Source organism: Branchiostoma floridae, unplaced genomic scaffold (genome assembly GCF_000003815.2).
Source record: "Branchiostoma floridae strain S238N-H82 unplaced genomic scaffold, Bfl_VNyyK Sc7u5tJ_598, whole genome shotgun sequence".
NCBI classification, from domain to species: Eukaryota; Metazoa; Chordata; class Leptocardii; order Amphioxiformes; family Branchiostomatidae; genus Branchiostoma; species Branchiostoma floridae.
In genome coordinates this window covers 1-10520 of record NW_023365897.1, presented here as the reverse complement: position 1 = coordinate 10520, position 10520 = coordinate 1, and the positions used below count along the sequence as shown (strand labels likewise).

The 10520-nt window shown below is 41.8% G+C and overlaps 1 protein-coding gene across 5 annotated transcripts; it reads right to left on the bottom strand.

Moving 5' to 3' along the window:
* Positions 1 to 1456: 1456 nt before the first annotated feature.
* On the bottom strand, positions 1457 to 10179 carry LOC118408954 (serine/arginine repetitive matrix protein 2-like). Of its 5 annotated transcripts, none has more exons than XM_035809822.1 (11): positions 9030 to 10179; positions 8377 to 8533; positions 7442 to 7523; positions 6968 to 7291; positions 6371 to 6664; positions 5916 to 6108; positions 5145 to 5317; positions 4394 to 4589; positions 3484 to 3535; positions 3021 to 3102; positions 1457 to 2459 (listed from the first exon to the last, which is right to left on the bottom strand). In XM_035809822.1, the coding sequence occupies exons 1-11, from the start codon at positions 9733 to 9735 to the stop codon at positions 2334 to 2336; spliced, it is 2385 nt and encodes a 794-aa protein (XP_035665715.1). In that variant the 5' UTR covers positions 9736 to 10179; the 3' UTR covers positions 1457 to 2333. The 5 variants fall into 5 exon arrangements, 4 of the variants coding, with proteins under 4 accessions (XP_035665715.1, XP_035665714.1, XP_035665716.1 ...); XM_035809821.1 differs by having other exon boundaries at positions 7442 to 7526; positions 9030 to 10178; XM_035809823.1 differs by having other exon boundaries at positions 3027 to 3102; positions 7442 to 7526; positions 9030 to 10177.
* Positions 10180 to 10520: the final 341 nt, after the last annotated feature.

The following is a 10520-nucleotide window of genomic DNA, read 5'->3' as shown; positions in this document are numbered from 1 at the left end:
CCCACACTTGTAACTGAACACAGCTTGTAACTGAACACACCTGTCCTAGTGCACACACATGCCTAACGTCTATTCCATACCAGACATTGCCACTTTTCCTTACTGCTGTTGTCCTTACATGTTTGATCAGCACAGAATCGTCCATAGGCGTCATCTTGCCGCCAGGGAACAAAAATAGCAACATCACTGTATCACATTTCATATCATAAAGGCAAATTAAAATTAAAGCAAATATGACATTTTGCGATAGAACCGATATGTTGTGTATTTTCTTTCATCGGTAACGTTGCGTTGACCGTTGCTGGACAAAATATCTTCGAGTAACTATTAATGTGTACTAATGTCATCAATAGAATGTACTTGCCGTAGCCTTATATCAGAGCAATGAAGCTTCAAACTGGGGAAAACAAGACACACTGAGTCACTCAACTGCTATTTGTATACTTTTTTAGCTAGACTTTTCCCCAGTGACTTTCAGCATGGTGACAGGTTAACGTTACATTTTGTCTACATTGTACTAAAAAAGTTGCAAAATTGCAAATGATCGTCCAAAAGGGAAAATCGTTTTCTTGTTTTTCTTTTATAACTTAGTCTAAAGATGATTTAAGAGGTATATATGTCATCTGTAATCGCCAACTTACAGTTTGAATTTGCCGCCTTTAGCTTTTAGATTAGCATAAGTTATTTTCCCGCCAAAGTTACTTCCCGCCACTTCACCACGGGAGACTCCAGCAGGGCCAGCCCGGGGGCGGCTGGAATTTGGAACAGAAGGAAGCCATTGCAGAAGAAAGACGGAGGTCAAATTTGGGCCTGGAGATCAACCCCAGGAAATCTAGGCTTGGAGACGAACAAACTCCAAGAAGGAAGAAGAAGAAGGATCAGAGGCCTGGAAAAGGAATTTCCAGGAGTCTTAGGACACTTAGGCCTGGAAGACAGCTCCAGGAAAACAGGCTTGGAAGAAACCCCAAGATTCAATTCAAGGCCCGAGCTGGAGGACAGTTTCGGGAGAATTAGGCTTGGAGGGAATTCCAAGATACGAGTACCAAGGGATAACGGACTCAGATTGGGTATTGGACCATACCAGTTTTTACGACCAAGACTCATCTTTGATCATCGTTGGATTCACCACAGACTTACGCATCGTATTCGGACACAAAAGATCAGTTAGGGACATCAGGACTTTCAGACAAATGGCGGTTTGTAATACTAACCCTACGTAGAATAAATACTCAATATATGCGAGTCAAGATTGGTGTCTCCGCCCTCGTCTCTATCAACTCAGGATACAAAGGTGAGTCGGTAAAGCTACTCAATACCCGAGCTGAGGCAGTAATTGAAAGATCCAGAGTTGCTGCGCTTACATCATCCATAAAATGATCTGGAGCTTTCCCTTCCTTGTCTGTTTAACTATGTACATTAAGTCATCAACGAGTCATGAATTTGAAAGGATGTTTTACATGTAAACCACACCTCTTTATTTTCTCAATACATCAAAGAGTACAAAAATAGAAAATCTCACTGCAAAATATACAAATCTTTCTTTTAAAAACACAGCAACAAGTCTCAGTTAAGGGCGGCACTCAGTAAATTAAAATCTCACATACAACATAAGCACATGTCTAAATGTACTAGCTACTATGTTACCTTTGGTTGATTGTTGCCTTTAATACAAGTTTACAAATGGATCCAACATCAAGAAATGAAAAATCAGAACATATATGATACATTATCAAGTTATTTCAGATAATTGAGAAATGCTATTTCCATTCCACAAATACAAACAGCCACAATATAACACTGAAGACTTCACTTGTTTATATGGAAAAAAAAGACAGCAAGTATAGCGAAATACAACCTTCCATATAACAAACACTGCAACCAACTCTATATAGTAGCCAGAAATAGGCAAGAAGTGACTTTCATTCTTTCAATAACTAATCTTGTTCAAAAGGTAAGATTGGCAATTGTCTATCACTGAAGCTTACTCTATCATACTTCCAAAGCTGTATTTAATCAGGTAAAGAGTCTTACAGTTACACTACTCTGTAAGAAGGATACTATCATGCCATAAATTTGAACGCCTTGTTCTCTAATTTTGATGGCTTCTATGCACAACTTAACTTTGCCATATTCAGTGAACTTGTAGTCATTCTGTGTGTATAATACAGTAGATAGATACTAACTGTATATCCAAATTCAACCATTGAGAGGCTGCATGTCAAATTGTGCTATCTCTACCTTTTCATTTGCATGTCTACTATTTCAATATGCTTTTGTACACCAGGGGTGAATGAGGCTATGGGAGTGGTTTTTCGGTAGCCAGTGTTGTTAGATTATAGTGGGATGGTGTCGGAGTTTGCCTCGGTGTTGAGCTGGGACTTCTCCAGAAAGCGCAGCTGCCACACCTTGTCTGCGTACAGCTCAAACCTGGCCCTGCCCATCAGGTTCACCAACTGGTTCTACAGGGTGGGGGAAAATGGATCACAAGTCAGTGATTAATATGTAACAGTGGGATTAAATGGGTGTGACTCTTTTGGCGTAATGATTTAGCGTGCTGGGATTGTGGGATGAAAGATACAATACATACATGTACCTTCTTCATGGAAATGAGATCCAGTTGAAACTATTAAAAGTGGAAGGCTCCCTTAAATTTCTTAAAAATATATACTGTAGATACAGAAACTTTCGCGGCGGTTGAATGTTTGCGGTTTTTGCGGTGGCCACTTCACTGCGAACTTAAAACCACCGCGAACATTTTTCCATGGCAGTAAGAGACTACAGTGCATGGTGCTACCGTGAACTTAAAACCACTGCAAAAAGTTCTTTTCCAGCTATCGCGAAATTAAATCCCCGCGAACTGAAACGCATTTACAGTATATATACAAAAACTAGAGACTGATTTTCAGAATACAAACATAAATAAGATGAAATAGAAAATGTAGATGTACTCTAAGCCCATATGGTTTAATTTTGCCAATGCCTGGTCAACACATGGAAAGATACAGCCAGTCATGAGTTACCTTTACCTCTAGATCCTCCCCAGAATCGATGATGGAGTAGGCTTTCATCAGCATCTCAATCCCAAGGCCCTTGATACACTGTCTGTATGAGGAAAATGAGTGGTGAAAAGGTTATCCAAAAATAAGTAATGCAAGTACATGTGTAAGTAGAAATTTTCCTGTTTCTTGCTGTGACATCACACTCACTGCAAACTCACATGTAGAAACACAGTGAAAGTTTATGTTAGTTTATGATTTGTTGTCTGTCTGCCTACCTGCTTGGTTCAATGGCAGGCTTAAAACCATCACAAATATTCCATTATTTCACAATATTGATGGCACAACACATTGTCTTAATGTGTTCAAAAGTTGTGCAATTATTGAAAAATCACTGAATGCAGATATATTTGATCTAACCAAAGGTTACAATGAAATACTAGTACAGGGACATCTAGGAATCAATCTATGAATACTGTCATCGTACCTTTTCAGCTGTGTGATTGTTGTGAGTAACCCTGAAGTACTTGATGTTTGGGCTGAAAGTTGAAACAGAATGATATTAATGAAACAGAATGTCATCATTACATGTACATGTACATTGTTGCTGCACTTTGACATTGTTTGTTCGCTCCCACCCTAGTGGTACATAGGGTAGCTAGTTTCCTTGCTTTTACAATAGCAGGGTATATTTTTACCAGGGTAAGTTGCTAGCTTTTCCCGTTGAAACTCCTTGTACACAGAACCCCAATCTTATGTCCATCCTGAAAGACGAGCACAGCCCCAACCTAGATGCCCTTCCCAGGATTTGAACCAGGGTCTCCCAGTTACAAGCTTATTGGAAGCAAGAGCTAAACTGTGACATCCCTATGTACAGGAGATATAGGAATCAAAAGCATGCAATCATCTAAACCATAGACTTTGTTTTCAAAATGAGCATACCTTCCATGTGCAAGATTAGTCAATACATGTTGTGATACATCCTTGTGCCGCATGTCAAGTAAAACAAGGAATTAGAAAAGAAGAGCATACAAACAAAGAAACTCCTACATGTAACACTAGTTCACCTTTTTCCATGAGGTAACAGATAGTATTTGCAACAAGTTGCAATTTCAAACCACTGTCCATTGGCTTGATATCCTTAAATACATGTACCTTACATTCTTGAATACAATGGATTAAGTTTAGTATCCCATGGATAAAGGTGAACTAGCCTTACATCGAAGATGAGTATCTTTTTTAAACTACAATCAACATTTTCATAAAAAGTTAATGAGATGAGAAAAGACTATTACTGCAACTACTTTTACTATTTCCAGGATCTAGGACTAAGCCCTTGCATCATTTCAATATCTTTATATAACACCTTCTATAGATAAGATAATGAGTAAACATACTGCTGTCATATCCTGAGTCCTCCCTGAAAGCGTTGACAGGTCCGTTGGCAGCTACCACTGTGTCGGGGGTGGAGTCAGAGGCACCGGAGCTCTCACTACTGCTGTCACTACTGGAGTCCTCATCCTTGGAGTTCTGCATGTTTTCTTCCTTCTCCTTCTTCATCAAGGCTTGCTGATATTTGACATAGGAATCTCTCTGGTGGTGCAATGAACAGGCATGGGGAAGTCAGGATGGGATTTAACTTGAACTGGTAGCTAGAAATTTGAAGTGCATATATATTTTCTTTGAAATTTGTCCAAGACAGGTACAATGTGTCTGATCTTTTGGATAATATAATGGACTTACAAATAAGGGACAAAATATTACAGGCAGGAAAATACATTAAGTGCTTAATCGACATTTCCGTGTCCGCCACAGTACCTTATTCTATACTGTGATCTTGTGTGAATATGTTATACGTTTATGTACTAATACTCATATATGTACATCACAGAAGTATCGATGTTAAAGCAAGGATAAAAAAATTGACACTGTACAGAGAACACAAATACGGAAAAATATAGAACTCATCTGATTCAGTGTTATGTTACTGCAATGACAAAGTTATGAATTCACAAAAACAAATCTTAAGGAAATTAGGAATTCATTTTATTCCATTTTCAGGAATTAGGAAATTTTCTATTGATGGGAAGATGACCATACAGTTTCAAGGATAATGTCAAACTATAATCATGAAGGCTCTATACTGACCTTCATACTGGTTGGAGTACCAAAGCCTGTACTTGTGTTGAGTTTTGTCTCTGAGCTAGACTTGGCCAGCTGCTCAAACTGTAGTCTTGCTGCATCCACCAGACTGGACTCGCTACGGGCTGATGACATCCCGCTCCTCGGAGAGCCACCCGCTTTCTGTCTGCCTGGGGATGCTGAGCAACAATACAGCCAAAACATTCAGTTAATGTATGCTGTACTCTAGGTGCTCTTTAAGGCAATCAAATCATAAAAATAAATGTACTGTTCCTCAGTATGTATACTTAGTCTACTGTCTCCTACATTTCTACATTAGTATCCTCTTTTTTTTAAGGATATGAACACAAGTTTTGTCAACTGTTCTGGATCTTTCTCTCAGCAACCCAAAGAGCCCAGCCATCTGCAAAGGCAAAGTGTCACTTTTATCAATATCTTTACTTTTTACTAGTACTGGTTAAAGGTAATACTGATTCAAATGATACAATGTATGAAGCCCAAAAAGCCCAATGAGGCACTGTTTTCAATTTTCAATTTGATTGGATCATGCCGTGATTAACCAATATCATAACACTGATAGAACAGAAAATCTCCTTGTTTAATACCAAGAAAGGTAATCAAAAATGACCTTAGACTGGGGACAAAGCATGAAGCTTTTCATTAGCTAGCAGTACAATGTGGCTTTGCTACAGCTGGCTTTTTTTAGCCAAGCATATTGGGACACCCCTACTTGTCGATAAGTGTGTTGGGTTCTTTTATACCCAAGTAGGTCCTTACTTTGTCTTGGAGACCTTGGTGAGCCCTCCTTGTCCACCGTAAGGTGTACATTCTCCTCCAGGGTGACCCGTCCCTGAGAGGTCACCTTGCACCAGTACATGCCCGTGTCACCAAACTTACACGGCTGGATACGCAGGTGGGGCTCAAAATCACTGTCAATAAAAGCCCTGCCTCTGAAGTTTCCATGGGCAACCTGCAGGGACACAACATAATTAAATTACATCATAAAGCTGTATGGTACCGGCAGAAAAAAAAAAAAACATTTGCTATAAGATTATTGCAAAAAGCAAAAAGTCAAACATAAAAGTCAAACATGTGCTGTATGAGTACACAAAAAACAATGAAAACAACAGCAATGGCAACACAAACAAGAACAGCAAAAACAAAAACAACAACAAAAAGGCAGACTTAAAAAAAGGCAAAGCTGATTGGTTAGTCTGTAAGAACAAACTTGCCCGCAGGGTCACAAGTGCAGGAGAGTGACTGGGCACACCAGACTGGGAGGAGCTAGTTACCCGCGACGGCCCCTTCCTCTCGTAAACGAGCGTGCGGCCCCGCCACTTCTTCTCCTTACTCCACTCCACTTCCGTGAGCGGGGTTTTAGAGGCCACGATGCTGAGGCGAAGAAGCGCCGTGTGTCCCTCGATGGCGTCAGAGTAGTTGTCGGCAGGCACCCGTAGAGGCCGTAGCTGCTTTCTTGCATCAGGTGGAGGGGTGGGGAGTGGTTGTGGGCCATCTCTAGGACTTGTCTACATAAAACATCAATGGAATAAAGACCTGATTGATATATAATTCATGTAGATGGGGTTGTATCTAGGAGTAGTCAATTGCTGATGTCAATATCTAGGAGATTCTTCAATAAAAGTAAGAGGTGGGTTGGTGCTGGAGCCCTGCAACACAGGGAAAAGTGACTGAATTGACAGGGGACAGAGAGGCAATGAAATGGTCTCATTGTACTGATTTTACGTAGTACAAAGTACTAAACAGACAAACCTACTAAAAGAAGTATGTGCGATTTTAAGAGAAAAAATAAAAGAACTAGTGCTGAACACCTTATTGAGTTCTTGTGAAGACATAGGTGACCAGGAGGCCCTCCTGGGTGAGTATGGTTGTGCTGCTGTTACCACAAAACTGCTGCCCCCCGGACTGGGGATTCTTCGAACAGCGATGCCGCCACCAGGGCTGTGTGCCCTCCCCCTTCCTGGGGTGGGGCTGGATCTTGTGGGGGAGGGGGACTGGGTCCTTCCCGGGGGTGGGGTGAACCGTGCAGGGGAGGCGGAGGGAGAGGGAGTCCTGAGGCCGGGTCCTGCTGCCATTACTTTTCTCTCGAAAGCTCTCCGAGTGGCTGCTACAGATGGACTAGGTGATCTCTTTGGCTAAAAAAAAAAAAGAGGAAAGAAAACAAAGGCATCCATTAGCACAGGGGCTTCCACTTGACACAGTAAAATTCACTTCAAACTGCGAGCCAATTGGCAACCTAATAAAGGTGTATTTTGTGTCATTCTGCTAGTATTCTAGAGACTTACCGATGAAGACGATGAATGTCTGAAGTCTGGTGTTGACCCTGGTAAGGAACGACTACTGTGGAGAGAACTGCTTGAGCCAGGCCTACTGCAAGTAGAACAAGATAATGGCAACAGTTTGACTATGGTATTCACGTAGTAATACAAACAACACGTTGTGTGGCATTGGTGGGGCTTTGTGGCCAAGACAGGCCTTAGGGGCATGTTCGGGCATGAGCGGCTCCCGCCATGGCACACGAGTCAGGGGTAGGAGGAACCCCTTACATCCTTGGTCGGAAGTCCTCCTAGGAGACGGATACTCCAAACAACAAAGCTGCATCTGCTGGAGCCGCCTCACACGTTGCATACAGTTGCCCCTGTGAAACTTAGTGCTCCAGTAGATGAGAGGGTGGAGAAGGAATTGCACACCCCTCCTTGACCATAAAAAGGCATGTGCACGTCAGGCAAACAGGCAAAAAGCCTGTCTGCCTCCTCATCTGTCCAATCGACAGGAGAACCACAAAAAAAAAAAAAAAAAACAACAACACATATAGAACACAGAACAGGAATCAAACAGTAGGAATCAACAAAATCATTCTGATTCTCCTGTTCACTTTGACTTTGAAATTTTTTCACATTCTTGGAGGCAGGAGTAGTACTGAAAAATACAAGACAGTGTTTCCTTGGGAGTGTGCCTTTGTGTATTACAGACTGAGTATATAATGCTAGTTGACCTTTATCCGCAGGGTAACCTATATCCGACGTATCTAAATCTGGGTATTTAGTGATATCAGGTTGACAGTTGCAGGATTCAAATTACAATACCTTGAAAGAATTGAAATTTCAACCACCGACCATCACCAACTACTCTGATTTGATTACAGCAGTTATAGGTCACAGTGCGGATAAAGGTTAATTAGCGTTACTACGGTAATTGATAGACTTAGACTCCAACATACCTGCTTGTTCTAGATGTGGCAGGTGACCCAGATCGACCTCTGACCTTGCTGAATGCATTCTCTAGGTCACCAGACTTCCGTTCAGGAGAGACAGCAGGGCTGGAGGTGGGACTGGAGAACACCCCTGGAGGTGCACTCCTGCGGCGCCTCCCGCCAGCTAGGGATGGAACAGCAGGGGTTAGGTGAGTGGATATTTCTTATTCGTTGGTGTAGCTGTGAAAGGCATACAATACAGATTGGGCTGCCCAACTAGCCAATGGCTATTACAAAGGGCTGGTCCAGCTGACAAGGACAATACGGGGCTTGGAATAGAATTTTATCCATTTTATGATCATACCTTTTTTACCATTTTCTATTACTTAAAATGTTTCACTATTCAATCTACATTCAAGATAGAGCAAGAATATAAAGTTCTATATATCAGTTACGGTAGAGGCCATTTAATTGCACACTCCATTTGCCAGAGTATTTTGTGCAATTATCTGGGCGGTGCAATAATGTGAAGTTATCCAGCTGGACCGCACCGGTTTGGAATTTTTGGATTCAGTACAATTAACAGAAGTGTGCGGTTATCTGTTGTGCAATTAACTGGCTTCTACTGTATCATATTAAGATACCTGGAATGGAAAATGATAAGAAACTCGATGACATACCGAGCACAGTCACCCTGATGGAGTCTTCATCCAGCTCCACCCCTCCACTCTTCAGAACACACCAGTACACCCCAGCATCGCTCAGCTTCACCGGGTTGATCCTCAAGGAAGCCTCTCCCTCTACTGCAGTCCTCCCCCTGTAATCTCCCACCGACACTCTCATGGCGGTCCCCTGTACCTGGTACACTAGCGTCCGCTCCGACTCGCCCTTCCTTGTGACATACCACTCCACTTCCTGCGATGATGTCAGCTTTCCGAAGGGACACGTGAGAAGGACTTCGCTGTCCTCCCGGATGATTTTTCCTGACATTCCTCTTTTTCTCCTTGTAACAGGAGAGGGGGCCCGGATGCTGTCGGTGAAGACAGTGTCCCGTAGACTGGATGTAGACATACTTGAGATACTGGTGAAGGTGTCAGACATCTTGTTGGTGCTCGAAAGCTCCAAATTGAGGGACTTGGATGTAATTTTCGTTTCTTGAGGGGGATAGGACGATGTGGGGCCATTTTGAAGAGGGGCTTTCTCTTCTCTCTTCTTGTCTGCCCACAAGTCTGAGGGGACAGGGAGAGGGGGGACCGGGGGAGCGTACTCTGCTTCCTTGCTGAAGGCTTTTGTGGGCTGAAAGTGAAGAAGAAAACTGTGACTTAACAGCACACGTACCCACAAATATTCGCAAGACCTATTAAGATCATAAAAACATCTGATCATTGTTCAGTTTGCATCTGTTTCAAAAGCCATTTTACAACTGAGTATCTGAACAGAAAAAATCCAAAGGCAATGGCTGGCCCTGTCCTTGGTGCTGAACAGAATGTCAAGACATAGTTCAGTGAGTACAGATCCCTAATGGTAAGTACACATTAAGAATGTATCATTTGTTTCATTACATCTTTTATTCAATAAATGAACAAAAAATTCTAATTCTTATGTCATCCCTGTCCTTGGTGCTGAATGGACGTTCTGAGCATATAAAAGCTTGGCCTTCCAATTATGGCATTCATTTTGCAGAGCTTCGCAATACAGCCAATAACAAAACTCTATATTTGATGTGCAACTTGAAAGATAGGATCTTTGATCAATTGAACATTAGCACAGACATAATGTGGCAAACCGTGCATCATAATGAGTCTCTTTTCATTCATGTCTTGCAATTACCATAATGGTCAACTACATTCATACAATACAATGCAGTATTATTGTTGTTAGTATGCCAGAGAGTAAAGTTAGAAATGTAACTGGATTTTTGTCGAGTGTTAGTTGAGAGTCAGTCAGTGCGATGTGATTCTTTCAGCACCATCCATTACAGTATGTCTGTTTCCAATCCGTTGGATTTGGTCAAATCTAATTCTAGCAGTCCTGTCATGTGTCTATTCCTGCCCTCTTGTCCAGTCCAAGTCATGAGTTCAGTCCAGCTCTTTCATTTGCTTCCATTCCATAGTCATTGCATCTAGTCCAGTTCTGACTAGTCCTGTCATATCTACTTTAGCAGTAGTTTT